At 41.8% G+C, this 16,687-nt stretch overlaps 2 protein-coding genes and 1 pseudogene across 2 annotated transcripts; 1 reads left to right on the top strand and 2 right to left on the bottom strand.

The window, feature by feature from the left end:
- The first annotated feature begins 3,332 nt into the window (after nucleotides 1-3,332).
- Nucleotides 3,333-5,987, top strand: LOC139021009 (ADP-ribosylation factor 1 pseudogene; annotated as a pseudogene).
- A 1,285-nt stretch (nucleotides 5,988-7,272) lies between these two features.
- LOC139020420 (olfactory receptor 1J4-like) lies at nucleotides 7,273-8,250 on the bottom strand. Its single transcript, XM_070430059.1, has one exon. It carries the CDS (start codon nucleotides 8,248-8,250, stop codon nucleotides 7,273-7,275), a length of 978 nt encoding a protein of 325 aa, XP_070286160.1.
- Nucleotides 8,251-14,959: 6,709 nt separating this feature from the next.
- LOC139020419 (olfactory receptor 1J4-like) lies at nucleotides 14,960-15,946 on the bottom strand. The gene has a single exon (XM_070430058.1). It carries the CDS (start codon nucleotides 15,944-15,946, stop codon nucleotides 14,960-14,962), a length of 987 nt encoding a protein of 328 aa, XP_070286159.1.
- Nucleotides 15,947-16,687: the final 741 nt, after the last annotated feature.

The following is a 16,687-nucleotide window of genomic DNA, read 5'->3' as shown; positions in this document are numbered from 1 at the left end:
CACATAATGGAAGGTTAATAAATGTTTAGAATTATTGTCAATGTCTGTGTAACACTAAGTATCAGCTATGGCTGAAATAGGCACTGGGTAATGTTGAGTGAATTCATTTGTTCATTCATTGACACGTTCTCTTAAATAATTACTAAGGTTCTCACAAAAGTAAGATATATACTCTGGAGACACAGCAGTGAATAAAACAAACAGAAATTCCTCTTGGAGAGCACACATTCAAGCAGGGGGAGCAGAAAACAAATTTTAATTAAAAATATGGTCAGTGAATGGCAAAAAGTGCTGGGGTACAACAAAAATCAGGGTTGCAACTATGAACAATCTCAAATGTCCATCAACATATGAATGGGCAAAAAAGCTGTGGTACATCTAAACAATGGAATACTACTTGCCAATAAAAAGCATGATCTAATGAGCTCAAAGAATGTACCATGTATTGATACATATTAAACATAGATGAATCTCAAAATGCTTATGCTGGGTGAAAGAAGACAGCAATAAAAGAATATATTCTGTATGAACCATTTAGATAAGCTTCTAGAAGGTGCAAACTAGTTGATGTGACAGAAACAGATCAGTGGTTGCCCTGGGTGACAGAGGTGAGGAGCAAAAAGGCAGCAGGAGGTACGCTTGGGGAAACTTCCTGGTCCTGACAGCTTGTAGTCATAGCTTAATGGGTGTATACATATGTCAAAACTATCCAAATTGTATACTTTCAATATATTAAACTTATTATATGTCACTTAAACCTCAAAACATCTTGGTGTTTTTATTTTTTCAATGTATCTATTAGTTGGAAGCATTACACGTGTCTCCTTTGTATTTTTTCACATTGACCCCCTCCGTCCCACAACCCTCCTTCCATGCCTTCACCACACTACTGTCTGTGTCCATGGGCTATGCATATATGCATATAAGGTCCCCGGTTAATCACTTCCCACCCCCGCTCCCCCGCCTTCCCGCTAAGATTTGTCAGTCTGTTCCATGCTTCTATGTCTCTGGATCTATTTTGTTCATCAGTTTTTCTTGTTCATTAGATTCAACATATGAATGAGATCATGTTATACTTACTTTCCTTTTTCTCGTTTTTTAAATTAAAAAATTAAATTATAGTTTACGTACAATATTATTTTGTATTAGTTTCACATGTACAGCATAGTGGTTAGACAATCATGTACTTTCCAAAGTGTTCATCCTGATATTTCCAGTACCTACTGGGCAACACACAGTTATTACAATATTATTGACTATGTTCCTTATGCTGTAATTTATATCTTCATGAGTATTTTGTAACTTCTTTTTATTTTTTAAAATTTATCTTTATTGTTGAAAGTATTACAGATGTCCCCTTTTTCCCCATTGACTCCCCTCTGCCCCGCTGCCACCCCCTCCCCATGCCTTCACTGCTCTATTGTCTGTGTCCATGGTTATGCATATATGCATATTAGTTCTTTGGTTAATCTCTCCCTGTCCCCCCTCCCACCCCCTTTTCTCTGAAATACATCAGTCCATTGCATGCTGGGTCTCTTTTGTTCATCAGTTTATTTTGTTCATTAGATTCCAGGTATAAGTGAGATCATGTGTTACTTGTCTTTCTCTGACTGGCATAACACTCTCCAAGTCCCTCCATACTGTCTCAAAGGTTAAGAGACCCTTCTTTTTACACTGTATAGTATTCCATTCTGCAAATGCACCACTGTACTTTTTATCAATTTACATACTGATGGCCATTTGAGTTGTTTCCAGATCTTAGCTATTGTAAATAATGCTGCTATGACCATGGGGGTGCATATATTGTTTCTGGTTGGTGTTTCAGACTTCTTAGGATATATTCTGAGAAGTGGGATCATGGGGTCAAATGACAGTTCCATCTTTATTTTTGGAGGAAACTTTAACTCTTTTCCATAGTGGTTGTACCAGTCTACATTCCCACTAACAGTGTACTAGGGTTCCTTTTTCTCCACATCCTTGCCAGCACTTGCTGTTTGTTGATTTATTGATTTATTGATGATGTCATGCTGGCAGGTGTGAGGTGACATCTCAGTGGTTTTAATTTGCATATCTCAGATGATTAGTGATATTGAACATTTTTTCATATGTCTATTGGCCATCTGTGTGTCCTCTTTGGAGAAGTGTCTATTTAGGTCCTTCGCCCATTTTTTAACTGGATTGTTTGTTTTCCTGGTGTTGAGTTGTAGATGTTATTTACATATTTGGGAAATTAACCCCTTATCAGATGTATCAGTGGCAAATATGTTCTCTCATACAGTGGTTCCCTTTCCATTATGTTGATGGTTTCTTTTGCTGTGTAGAATCATTATATTTTCATGTAGTCCCATTGTTTATTTTTTCCTTTCTTTCCATTGCCCTAGGACATATATTAGCAAAAATACTGCTACAAGAAACGTGTCAAATTTTATTGCCTGTGTTTATTTCTAGGATTTTTTATGGTTTTGCGACTTATATTTAAGTCTTTTACCCATTTTGAGTTTATTCTTGTGTATGGTGTAAGTTGGTGGTCTAGTTCATTTTTTTGCATGTATCCATCCAATTTTCCCGACACCAATCATGAAGAGATTGTCTTTACTCCATTCTATGCTCTTCTCTCCTTTGTCAAATACTAATGACTAGAAAGCCATGAGTTGACTTCTCGGTTCTCTGTTCTGTTCCATATATTCTGTATTCCTGTTCTTATGCCAATGACAGGCTGTTTTGATTATAATGGCCTGGAAGTATAGTTTGATATCAAGTATTGTGATGCATCCATCCAACTTTGTTCTTTTTTCTTAAGAATGCTGAGGTTCTTGGGGACATTTTGGTTCCATATAACTTTGGAATATTTGTCCTAGATTGGTTTGAGTACTATGGACATTTTAATGATGTTAATTTTTCAGATCCGTGAGCAAGGTATATGTATTTTCCTCAATTTCTTTTTTTCCTTTCTTTTAAAAAAACTTTATTGTTTAAATATTACATATGGCCCCTTTTTTCCCCATTGACCTCTCTTAGCCCGCCTGCACCACCTCCCCCCAGGCCTTCACCACTCTAATGTCTGTGTCCATGGGTTATGCATACAATTTCATTGGTTGATCTTTTTCCACCCACTCCAATTCTCCTGCCTTCCCTCTGAGGTATGACAGTCTGTTTGATGCTTTTGTGTCTTGGATCTATTTTTGTTCATCAGTTTATGTTGTTCATTATATTCCACAAATGAGTGAGATCATGTGATATTAGTCTTTCTCTGACTGGGTGGAGAAAGGGACCCATTACAACAAACTCTTATTTGGGACCCATTACAACAAACTCTTATTTCGCTTAGCATAATGCTCTCCAGGTCCATCCATGCTGTTGCAAATGGTAAGAGTTCTTTCTTTTTTAGAGCAGTGTAGTATTCCATTGTGTAGATGGACCATAGCTTTCTAATCCACTCATCTGCTGATGGGCACTTAGGCTGTTTCCAAATCTTAGCTATTGTAAATTGTGCGCTATGAACATAGGGGTGCATATACCCTTTCTGACTGGTGTTTCTTATTTCTTGGGATATATTCCTAGAAGTTGGATTACTGGGTCAAATGATAATTCCTTTTTTATTTTTTTGAGGAAACTCCATACAGTTTTCCACAGTGGCTGCACCAGTCTGCATTTCCACCAGCAATGTATGAAGGATCCATTTTCTCCACATCCTCACCAACATTTGTCATTTGTTGATTTGTTGATGATAGCCATTCTGACAGCTGTGAGATAGTATCTAATTGTCATTTTGATTTGCATCTCTCGGATGATTAGTGACCTTGAGCATTTTTTTCATATGCCTTTGGGCTTTCTGTATGTCCTCTTTGGAGAAGTGTCTATTTAGGTCCTTTGCCTATTTTTAAATTCAAGTGTTTATCTTCCTTTTGTTAAATTGTATGAGTTCCCTATAAATTCTGCATATTAACCCCTTATCGGATGTATCATTGGCAAATATGTTCTCCCATGCAATAGGTTCTCTTGTTATTTTGTTGATGGCTTCTTTTGCTGTGCAGAAACTTTTTATTTTGATGTATTCTCATTTGTTTATTTCTCCTTAGTTTCCATTATCCTAGGAGGTGTATCAGGAAACACATTCTTACTATGAGAGATATCTGAGATTTTGCTGCCTATTGTTTGTTCTAAGATTTTTATGGTTTCACGTCTTACATTTAAGTCTTTTATCCATTTTGAGTTTATTTTTCGTGTATGGTGTAAGTTGGTGATCTAATTTCATTGTTTTTTGCATGCATCTGTCCAATATTCCTAAAACCATTCACTGAAGAGACTATCTTCACTCCATTGTATGCTCTTGCCTCCTTGGTCAGATATTAATTGAGCATAATAGGCTTTATGTTTCTTATTATTTATTTACCAGAAGAAAAGGTCAAGAATTGTTATCTTTCTTTTAATTTTTTTTCTGTTTCACTATATTACTGCTGTGTATCTGCTCCATGTGAGTGACATAGGTGCTTATGTATGTGGGTTCTGACTTAAGGCGAAAACCACATTACATCGCGCCATAGGAATGGATCTCAGATGTAACCTGAAGACCTACTGTAACCACAAGAAAGCTGCATCTTGACTATACTATACTGTACTGTACTGTACTGTACTATACTATACTATACTAGTATCTATATCTCTATCTATATCTCTATCTTATCTATATCTGTATATGTATCTATACCTATCTCTCTATATAAAAGGCTAATATGCAAAGTGTCCCCTCGAGAGTTCGACCAAGTGACGGGGAGTTTGATTGCTCGCTATGATGTGCGCTGACCACTAGGGGACGACGTGGAATGAAGGAAGGACCCGGCTAGCAGCCAGAAGGCCCCGATCAGCCCTGATTGCTGGCCAGGCCTAGGGAACTTACCCATGCACAAATTTCATGCACCGGGCCCCTAGTATTGATATAAAGTATTTATATTAATATCAGAAGTAGATGAGGTGTTAAGGTAGGGACCCATTACAACAAACTCTTCCTAATTATAAAACTAGTGGTGTGCTCTTAAATGCATTCCTAAAAAGTCTCTTTTTCTAACAGCCTTGCTTTGTAGCACATACCAATTTTCATAGTGTACTTATTCTTATCATGGCTGATTGCAGTCGGCCAACATAATTAGCCAGAAGCCAACAAAAGCCAGCATAAAAAAATCAGTTAAAAAAAAAAAGAAAGATCACCAGACACAGATCATGATGCTAAATAAGTGAGTGTTCTACAACATAAAAACATTAAAAATGGGTGGGAGCGAAACCAAAGCCTGGCTCAGAGTAACAGAAGCACGGCGGCTGCCGAGGGTTTCTCTGGCCAGTGTCTCTCCCTCTAGTCTACAGCGTGAGGAATATCTTTGCAAACCTCTTCAAGGGCCTTTTTGGCAAAAAAGAAATGCGCATTCTCATGGTGGGCCTGGACGCTGCGGGGAAAACCACCATCCTGTACAAACTGAAACTGGGTAAGATTATGACCACCATCCCCACCATAGGATTCAAAGTGGAGACGGTGGAGTATAAGAACATCAGCTTCACTGTGTGGGACATGAGTGGCCAGAACAATATCTGGCCTCTGTGGTGCCACTACCTCCAGAACACACAAGGTCAAGGTCTCATCTTTGTGGTTGACACCAATGACCGATAGCATGTGAACAAGGCACGAGAGAAGCTTATGTGGATGCTGGCAGAGGATGAGCTCAGGGATGCTGTCCTGGTCATGTTTGCAAACAAGCAGGACCTCCCCAATGCCATGAACGCAGCTGAGATCACAGACAAGCTGGGCCTCCCCTCTGCTCCACAGGAACTGGTCCATTCAGGCTACCTGTGCCACCAGTGGGGACGGGCTCTATGAGGGACTGGACTGGCTATCCAATCAGCTCCGAAACCAGAGTGAGCCGAACTCCTCTCTTCCCCCTCACTCCCTCCTTCACCCTGCTTTCTTCTCACGTGGCAGACGTGCCCCTGTGGTGTGAGTGCCAGAAGCTGTCTCCATGGTCGGTCCCACTGTGCTTCATCGTGCGGTACATGTGCAGACGCAGCCTGCAACTGGGTTTTTATTTAATGTAAATAGTTTCTGTTTCCAATGAGGCAGTTTCTGGCACTCCTAAGCAATATTACTTAGATTTTCTTATTGTAAAAAATAAAAATAACAGAATCAACCCACTGTTTATACTGAGAAGGGATTTTGGGCACCTAGGGCAGGGCCTCTAGGAGTTGTTGTGAGATCACCTCAACACTCCTCCTCTGGGCTTTAAATCTGTGTTGAGATCCATTTTGGTGGTTGGTTTTTAACCCAACCTCAGTGCATTTTTTATAATATAAATACAAGGTAAGGAGACACTTTAACACGGAGAAGGGAGAAATGTGCCTAGTGTAGGTTCTGCAGTAACGGCTTGAGTCTAATCTGCCTTGGTCTGTCTCCCATCTGGAGCATGTGCAGTGGGCAGAACCAGCCACAATACATTCTGCAAGGTCACTTATGGTCCCTGATTGGCTTTGTCTCGCTCGGTCATCGGCATCCCATAGAATTCATGCTTCTACCTGTGCTTACCCCACTGCCTATGGGGGTGGGATGGGGGGTGCGGCCACCACACAGACCCCTTAGAGGGCCCCAGCCTTCCCTTCAGTCAGTATAGATCAGTGTAGGTGCTTTGGTGGGACCACTCAGGCCAGAACAGGAAGCCACCATAGTCCCTACACACACTCACTTGCACCAGGTTGTCTGGGTCTCACCAGTAGGAGTGCAGACAGGTGACCAGTCATATAGAGCCAGCTCCTCAGAGCCCCTGTCCACATGTACTTTCACTCCCTCAGCCTGCAAGGGTCAGATTTTCATAAAAAACAACCACCTCTACTTTTTTCTTTTGTATTTTTATAAACACTGAAGAACCTAGAGCTGTTAAAATCTATCTTAGGGAAAATCTCAGAACTGGTTCATCTGGTGTCCTGGAACCTCTTGCTGCTTTCAATACATGGAAAAAAAAGTTAAAAATGCATACGTAAAAAAAATGACATATCTCAAAACAGAAAGAGGCAAACCTGCAATTATGATTGTGCAACTTGTTTTGCATAGGATTTGCATTATCTTATAAGATATGATGAACAAGCAAAAATTATCAATTGGGAATGAAAAATTATTAACAACTCAAGTAGCAAATATGAGCTAGTGCACTTATAACAATGCTTATACATGAGAAGAGAATACATATTCTAGGAAAGTTATATAGAGGTGTCGACTATACAATAATATTAGGAGATCTATCTCCCTATGCTCCTGACTGCAACAAGAGGATTTAGTGATTGCTGCTTAAAGAATTTAACCCTATTGACACACATCTCTAAGGCCTGTTTTATATCTCTGTTCCTCAGGCTGTAGATGAAGGGGTTCAGCATGGGGGTAACTACTGTATACATGACAGAAGCAATTATGTCTTTGGAACCCCATGATGAGGAGAAAAAGTTAACACCGGCAGCTGTCCCATAGTATAAAAACACCACAGAGAGATGGGAGCCACAGGTAGAAAAGGTTTTAAAGAGTCTCTTAGCAGAGGGGACCCTCAGCATGATAGTCCCGATACGGATATAAGAGCCCAAAATAACACCAAAAGGCAGGAAGAAAAGCATTCCTGCCTCAGTGAAAATCATCAGCTTATTGAGGGAGACATCAGAGCAGCTCAGCTTCAGGAGCGCTGCAAGATCACAGTAGAAGTGGGGGATGGTATTGTCGGCAGAGAAGGACAGTTGAACCAAGAGGAGGGTGTGCAACAAATCATGGACGCAGGAGAGAATCCAGGAGCTGGCCACCAGCAGCACACACAGCCCCTCCCTCATGATGGTGGTGTAATGTAGAGGGTGACAGATGGCCACATACCTGTCATATGCCATCACAGCCAGAAGAAAATTGTCAAGACCAGCAAAAAGTATGAAGAAATACAACTGAGAAATGCATCCCACATAGGAGATGGATTGTTGCCGAGTCTGCATGTTCATGAGCATCTTAGGGACAATAACAGAGGAGAGAGAGATGTCAGAGAAGGCCAAGTGGCTGAGGAAGAAGTACATGGGCGTGTGCAGGCGAGAGTCCAGCCTGATGAGCAGGATGATGAGCAGGTTGCCCAGCACCGTGGTCAGGTACATGCCCAGGAAGAGGGTGAAGAACACGCCCTGCTGCCCTGGTGGGATGGGGAGCCCCAGGAGGAGGAACTGGGACACGCTGCTCTGGTTCTCAGGCCTCATGATGCTCTTCTGTCTGCTGGGGATGAAGAAGGGTTGGGAGTCTCAGGAAATTATACATAATGACCAGGATCATCACATCTCATACTGTCATTTTTTTGGGAAAACCATTTTTAAATACGTTCATATTAATTTCTCATATTTGTGAATGTATAAAACTTCCCCCCATTGTAGTCTGGCTCCAGGAAAACATTGAACCCCAAAGTAGTAAGCAGACATTATCACAAAGAAGCATGAGGGGATACACACACATACACACATGCGCGCACACACACACACACCTGATTTGAGGATTCTAGTCACCGGTGACCACTTTCCCATCCTAATGGAAGGATGGTTAATGTGGGTTCAGCTAATAAATACTCATATACATACATACAAGTCACAAGTAAAACACAAAGTGAGACATACACAACACACAATGATGCACCACTCACCCACAAACACACTCTCAATCCACATCAACACAGGTGACTCCTGACACACCTGGAAAACACTCAACTCACCACATATACATAACTCTGCACTATACACCTACCTCACCAAAACTCACAAGGCCACAAACAATTCAAAAATACCACAAGAGCCCTAACCGGTTTGGCTCAGTGGATAGGCGTTGGCTTGTGGACTGAAAGTTCCCAGGTTCGATTCCAGCCAAGGGCATGTACGTTGGTTGCGGGCACATCCCCAGTAGGGGGTGTGCAGGAGGCGGCTGATCAATGTTTCTCTCTCATTGATGTTTCTAACTCTCTATCCCTCTCCCTTCTTCTCTGTAAAAAAATCAATAAAAAAATATTTTTAAAATATCCCACAAGAAACACACACCAGCAACACACATACACACCCAGCCACACTCAGTACAACAAGCAGCACACACCCTCCTTACCATCTCCTTCCTGGGGAAGCGGTCAGCATGGGGCAGTTAAGCCTATTCAGTCATAGGCACATCATTAACCCAGCAACAACACCCCATGCCCGTGGCCACACACATGATAACAGACAGAGAAAACCCAACAACACACCTTCCTGTTCTCACACGTGAGTGTGTCCCCTATAAATAGAGCTCACACATGTACCAGCACATGCTGCTGAGCAGAGGTGTGAGCCCTCTCGAACCTGACCTTGGTTCCTTGTGAGGTCGGCATCTTCCTGTCCAGTTGCAGAGACAACATTCTCACTCCCGATGCTCAGCTGTGATGACAGTGGTTACGACCACAGACATGAATCAGGAGTCCCCAACCACACGCCAGGAGGTGACTTGTCTGCTTGTCTGCACACCCAAGACTGTGGATCAGATACCTAGCAAACACACAGGCACACACACAACTATAAGACAACACATACCCAAGCATACACAATACATACACACACACAGTCATGGACACAGGGTTTCATACATGAACCCGCTAGCACACAGGCAGATCCATCACCAAGTGCAGATTTCCAGCTCCCCTCACCTGGGCTCATCATTGGTGAGTTCAGACACCTTCTGCTTCAGTTTATCGCCCATCTCCTCAGCTTTTCTTCAGGAGATCTAACATCCAGACACACAGAAGCAATGGGGCCTTGGTACTTCTACTGACTTTCATTTTCCTTAACCAGCTCCAGAGAAATGAGTCCACAGATGACACTTAACTGCTAATGAGAGACTGCAGCCAAGTCCCCAAGCTTGTGGCTATTTTCTGGCTGCCCTTTGGGGAGCTGAGTGTCCAAGTGCCAGAGGGACTGGAGTCCTAGAGGACAGTGTCCCTGAGTCTAGTCATGCCCTGGACTGCTTTGTCCTTGGACATTGCTCCAGCTGGGACAAAGTTTTATTCAACTTTTTATTATGAAATGATTTCAAAGATATAGAAAAGTTGAGAAAATGGTTTCAAGAAAACCTGGACAGTCTTCAGGCAGATTCCCTAATGGTTAATATTTTATGATGTTTACCTTCATGTGTGTATGCATATATACATATATGTTTCAGGCTTTGTTTTTAGCATTTGTTTTCAGCATATACCACAGTGCATATAATTAGAAGGCTTGTGATATTAATTTTTCCAATTACTAGAGTTTTTATCTTTGATCAATTGGTTAAGGTGGTGTCTGCACTATAATGTTACCATTTTTTAAGTTACTCTTTTAAATTTGTAATTAATAGGTATCATTTGGGTAGTTATTGTGATACTATAACATTAACATTTTTCTTATTAAAATCTCACCCACTATATTTCACATCCATTGCTGATGCCCACATGGCAAATATGGTGGTCTAACGGTGAGTTTTCTAATTCTATCATTTCTTCTTCCTTTTTAGTTATACTTTTTTCTTTTTATGAATAAAATGTTAATGTTGACATTATTGCAGACTTGCCCCTTGTCACTTCTCCTCCTCTTTTTTGCCTTCATTACACTATTGTTTATGTCCATGAGGTACGCAAATATGTTCTTTAGCTAATACTTTCAGCTTCTTTATCTGGTCACCCCAAGCCTTCTCCCCTCTGGTTTCTGCCTTTCTGTTCTATGTATCCATGCTTCTGATTCCATTTTGTTCATCAGTTTGTTCATTAGACTCCACATATTAGTGAGATCATAAGGTATGTGTCTTTCTCTGACTTGCTTATTTTGTTACCATAATACTCTCCAGGTCCATCTATGCTGTTGCAAAGGGTAAGAGTTCCTTCTTTTATACAGCCATGTAGTATTCCATTGTGTAAATGTACCACAGCTTTTTTATCCACTCATCTGCTGATAGGCATGTGGGCTTTTTAAAGATCTTAACAAATGTGAATAGTGTTGCTATGAATATAGGGGTGCATGTATTCTTTCTGATTGGTGTTTTGGGATTCGTAGAATATGTTTCCAGAAGAGGGATCATTGGGTCGAAAGGCAGTTCCATTTTTAAATTTTTGAGGAAACTCCACACTGTTGTCCACAGTGGCTGCACTAGTTTGCATTCCCAGCAACAGTTCCCTAGAGTTTCCTTGTCTCCACATACTTGCCAGCAGTTGTAGTTTGTTGATTTATTGATATGAACCATTCTGGCAGGTGTAAGTTGATATTCCTTTGTAAGAAGGAACTTATCCTTATTCTGCACTCATTTCTTTATTTATTCATTAATATCATTATGGATACATGGATTATTATTCTCTGACTTATAATACATTACCAGTGTTATTTATTTTGAAACTTTTGGTGTCTTCATTACTTACAAAAATACTAAATGATCACAGGAAGCCAACTGGAAAAATATGTATAAAAGAGACACCAGAAGAAAAAATCAGAAATTAAGAAACTAAAGGAAATTTTTACCACAGGAGATGGGTCAGGAGTGGCACAGAAAGAATGGGGAAAGGGAACAGTATAGATGTTCATATAAACCTATAAATTACAATCTATTTATACATTTTAAAACCCATGATTTCTGATTGATAGCTCCAATTCTGGTTTGACACCATAGAGTCCTTCCCAGCCTCTCCTTTTCCATGTGCAGAGCACCTTTTCTCAAGAGTGAGAGTGAAACCCTTTTCCTCCGTGTTTATTTAGTTGCTGAGTCTTTGGATATATGGTGACTTGTTTCAGAATCTTGAACTCACACCACTGCTAATGATACTCAACAGCTTATAACATTGTTTAAATTATTTTTAATTGTGGGAGTATATAGACAAAACTCTGGGTTCAAGAATTGCTTCGGTTATTTATTTTATTTTCCTCTTTAATTTAATTTTGGAGTTAATTTGAAATATAATTTCAGTTCATTTGTATTGTTTTAATCTATTTTTGCTTTATTCACCACCTCTCCTATTTATTTTTTAGTGGCAAAATACAGCATAGTCAAAACTACATAAAAAATCCGACTCATCTCTCCATCTCTTGTGCCCACCTCCTGTGGGTAAACAATCTCGGTTTCTGATTTATTCTTCCTGTGCTTCTTTCTGCTCAGCTGGGCACACACATGTGTATTTTATTCCCCTTCATTGTTGCATAAAGAGGAACATGCTATCATGCTCTTTTACACATGGCTGTTTTTCATTTAGCAATATATCTGCATATTTCTCCACATTGCTTCATAGATATCTTTGCTTTTATTTGATTCACAGTTGCAAAATACTCAATGGGTGTTCTCTAGAGTGTTCTTTAGTGGTCATAAAATGAGATATTGGTGATGAGTGCCCTAAATGCCACTGAATTGTATACCTCAAATGGCTAAAAAGAAAGTAAGAAGTGATATCTGCATACAGCACAGAAAATAATTATAAAACAATAAAAATAATAATGTATGATTAATAAGTTAATTGAGGGAAAATTGAATTTTAAAGTATGTATTTAATTCAAGTGGAGGAATGCAAGAGAGGATATCTGTGAAACAGATGTAGCAAATAAAAAACAAAGTAATATGGAAAATATAAATTCAAATATATTATGATTAGATGTTTATAGGCAATATTCTCCAGATATATAATAATTGTTGCCTTACATAAAATAAGCAAAAACCAGCATTACATTTTAAATAATGCACACCTGACAGACATAAGTACAAAGAAACGTTTAAAGTGACGAAAAATAAATATCATTTATACACTAACCGTGAGAAAGCTGAATCTTGACCAGCTATACTATACTGGTATCTATATCTATATCTGTATCTATATCTATGGATATAAAGTATCTATACAGTTATCAGAAGTAGATGAGGTGTTAAGGTAGGACCCACTACTAGAGACTTTTCCTAATTATAAACAAAGTGGTTTGATCTTAAATGCATTTTTAAAAAGTCTATTCCTCTCTTTTTCTACCAACTAGGCTTTGCAGATCATAATTTTCATAGTGTAATTATTCTTACCATGGCTATTGCAGTCAGACAACATGATGTCATTGATGGTGAATTAGGAAGAGATGTGCACAATCAGCTTTAAGCCAGGATATAAAAATCAGTTCAAACACAAAGAAAGAAAGATCACCAGGAGCAGATCATGATGCTAAATAAGTGAGTCTTCGATAGCATAAAATTTTTAAAACTGCATAATCAAAAAATCAGTTATCTCATAAGAGATGGAGACAAACCACAATTATGATTGTGTAACAGGTTTGCATGGTATTTTGCATATCCTATATAATAAACAGGTAATATGCAAAATGACCATCACTCCAATACACAAGATGACTGCCCCCATATGGTCAAAGATGGCCACCCCCATGTGGACACAAGATGGCCACCAAAAGATGGCTGGCAGGGGAGGGATGTTGCGGGGGACAAGGCTGGCAGGGGAGGGCAGTTAGGGGTGACTGGGCTGACAGAGGAGAGCAGTTGGAGGCGACCAGGCCTTCAGGGGAGGACAGTGGGGGGGCGACCAGCCTGGCAGGAGAGAGCAGTTAGGTGCAATCGGGCTGGCAGGGGAGGGCAGTTAGGGGCAACCAGGCTGGCAAGGGAGGGAAGTTAAGGGTGACCAGGCCAGCAGACGAGCACAGTTGGGGGTGACCAGGCCTGCAGAGGAGGACAGTCAGGGGTGACCAGGCCTGCAGGGGAGGGCAGTTGGGGGCGACCAGGTTGGCAAGGGAGGGCAGTTAGGGGTGACCGGGCCAGCAGGGAAGGACAGTTGGGGGCGACCAGACCTGCAGAGAGGACAGATAGGTTGACCAGCCTGGCAGGGAAGGGCAGTTAGGGGCAATCGGGCTGGCAGGGGAGCAGTTAGACGTTGATAAGGCTGGCAGGGGAGTCATTAGGGGATGATCAGGCTGGCAGGCAAAAGCGGTTAGGGGCAATCAGGCAGGCAGGCAGGCGAGTAGTTGGGAGCCAGCAGTCCTGGATTGTGAGAGCAATATCCGACTGCTCGGGCCTAAACGGACAGTTGGACATCCCTCGAGGGGTCCCAGGTTGGAGGGGTGCAGGCTGGGCTGAGGGACACACACACACACACACACACACACACACACTGTGCATGAATTTCGTGCACTAGGCCTCTAGTCCTATATAATAAAAGGCTAATATGCAAATCTACTGAACAGTGGAACAATAGGTTGCTATGAGGTGCACTGACGACCAGGGGGCAGACACTTAACACAGGAGTTGCCCCCTGGTGGTCAGTGCACTCCCACAGGGGGAACGCTGCACAGCCAGAAGACCTGAGCTGGGCTCACTGCTGGAGAGCATAGCAGTGGTAGCGGGAGCCTGTCCCACCTTCGTGGCAGCACGAAGGATATCCGACTGACAGCTTAGGGCCACTGTCCACAGGCCTAAGCCATCAGTCGGATATCCCCGAAGGGCTCCCTGAGTGCGAGAGGGTGCAGGCCAACCTGAGGGACCCCCACCGCCTGAATATACGAATTTCGTGCACCAGGCTTCTAGTACAGTGGTCGGCAAACTGCGGCTCGAGACCCACATGCGGCTCTTTGGCCCCTTGAGTGTGGCTCTTCCACAAAATACTGACTTCTGCGCATAGGCTACAAGGTTCAATCGCACTGTATGTGCACGCCCGCATGTGGTATTTTGTGGAAGAGCCACACTCAAGGGGCCAAACAGCCACATATGGCTTGTGAGCCGCAGTTTGCCAACTACTGCTCTAATATATTGTGAGATGATGAACAAGCAAAAACTATCAATTATGAATAAAAAATTATTAACAATCCTAGAAGCAAATGTGACCATATAACAACACTTATACATGACAACATGATGGATATACTATGAAAGTAATATAGAGGTGTCAACCATACAATAATTTTAGCAGTTCTATCTCACTGTGCTCCTGACTGCAACCAGAGGATTTAGTGATTGCTGCTTAAAGAACTTAACCCTATTGACACACATCTTTAAGGCCTGTTTGATATCTCTGTTCCTCAGGCTGTAGATGAAGGGGTTCAGCATGGTGGTAACTACTGTATACATGATTGAAGCAATTATGTCTTTGGAACCCCATGATGAGGAGAAAAAGTAAACACCTGCAGCTGTCCCATAGTATAAAGACACCACAGAGAGATGGGAGCCACAGGTAGAAAAGGCTTTAAGGAGTCTCTGAGTGGAGGGGACCCTCAGCATTATGGTCCCTATACGGATATAGGAGCCCAAAATAATACCAAAACACGAAAAGAAAATCATTCCTCCCTCAGTGAATATGACCAGTTCATTGAGGAAGGTGTCTGAACAGCTCAGCTTCATGAGTGCAGCGAGATCACAAAAGTAGTGGGTGATGGTATTGTCACCACAGAAAGACAGTCGGACCAAGAGGAGGGTGTGCAAAAGAGCATTGCCACAGGAGACAACCCAGGAGCCAGCCACCAGCAGAAGACAGAGCCCCTCCCTCATGATGGTGGTGTAGTGCAGAGGGTGACAGATGGCCACATACCTGTCATATGCCATCACAGCCAGAAGAAAATTATCAAGACCACAAAAAAGCAGGAAAAAATACAACTGAGAAATGCATCCCACATAGGGGATGGATTGATGCTGAGTCTGCATGTTCGTGAGCATCTTAGGGACAGTGACAGAGGAAAAGCAGACATCAGAGAAAGCCAAGTGGCTGAGGAAGAAGTACATGGGCGTGTGCAGGCGAGAGTCCAGCCTGATGAGCAGGATGATGAGCAGGTTGCCCAGCACTGTGGTCAGGTACATGCCCAGGAACAGGATGAAGAATACGCCCTGCTGCCCTGGCGGGATGGGCAGCCCCAGGAGGAGGAACTGGGACACGCTGCTCTGGTTCTCAGGCCTCATGCTGCTCATCTGTCTGCTGGGGATGAAGAAGGGTTGGGAGTCTCAGGACCTAGAAAGGATAAATAGAATATCTCATCTCATACTGTCATTATTGGGAAAACCATTCATTTTTAAATACTTTCATATTAATTTCTCACACCTGTGGATGTGTGCATATTCCTTCTATTCCAACCTGACTCGAAAAAAACATTGAACCCCAAAGTAGTCATAAGACTTTATCACATAGAAGAGGGGTTCGCTGTTTATTCAAATACTACTTTTAACATCATGTCTGTTTCAGAACATCTACTAAGGACTGAAATGCAGCAGTGAACAAGAAAAGCAAGGTGCCGACCTCTATGAGTTTACATCTTGATGAGCATGAAGGGATCATTTCTACACCAGGCCAGAGCCAAACCATAATGATTCACTGTGGCAGGAATGGAAGGTGAGCCCCTGCAAAGTGGTGTGGGTTGTTTCTGCCTAAAAGTAACGTGAGACTCCAATACTGAGTGGGCGTTGTTGGAGCATTGTCAGACCTCCTGTGAACCTGCCGGCTCCCATTGACCCTCAGCTGTAAACTCAGGGACACTCTGGAAATGGGTGGCCATTGAAACCCACTTGAGGCCAGAATATCTTCAAAACCACAATAGTCCACAAAGTATCTTTCATAATAATGCTGAACATTAAGTTGAACATTTGGGTACCAGGCTAAGGACTTTACCTACAATTCCTAATTAAATCCACACATCAGCCTTACATTCCCAGATT

The sequence above is a fragment of the Myotis yumanensis genome, unplaced genomic scaffold, assembly GCF_028538775.1.
Source record: "Myotis yumanensis isolate MYYU_CA2020_CCGP unplaced genomic scaffold, mMyoYum1.0.hap1 SCAF_12, whole genome shotgun sequence".
Taxonomy (NCBI): Eukaryota; Metazoa; Chordata; class Mammalia; order Chiroptera; family Vespertilionidae; genus Myotis; species Myotis yumanensis.
Note: the sequence above shows the minus strand (reverse complement) of the source record. Positions and strands in the feature narration are given on the sequence as shown.

Coding starts and splice junctions, on each gene's coding strand:
- LOC139020420 (XM_070430059.1), bottom strand. CDS start 8,250: ATGAGGCCTGAGAACCAGAGCAGCGTGTCCCAGTTCCTCCTCCTGGGG.
- LOC139020419 (XM_070430058.1), bottom strand. CDS start 15,946: ATGAGCAGCATGAGGCCTGAGAACCAGAGCAGCGTGTCCCAGTTCCTC.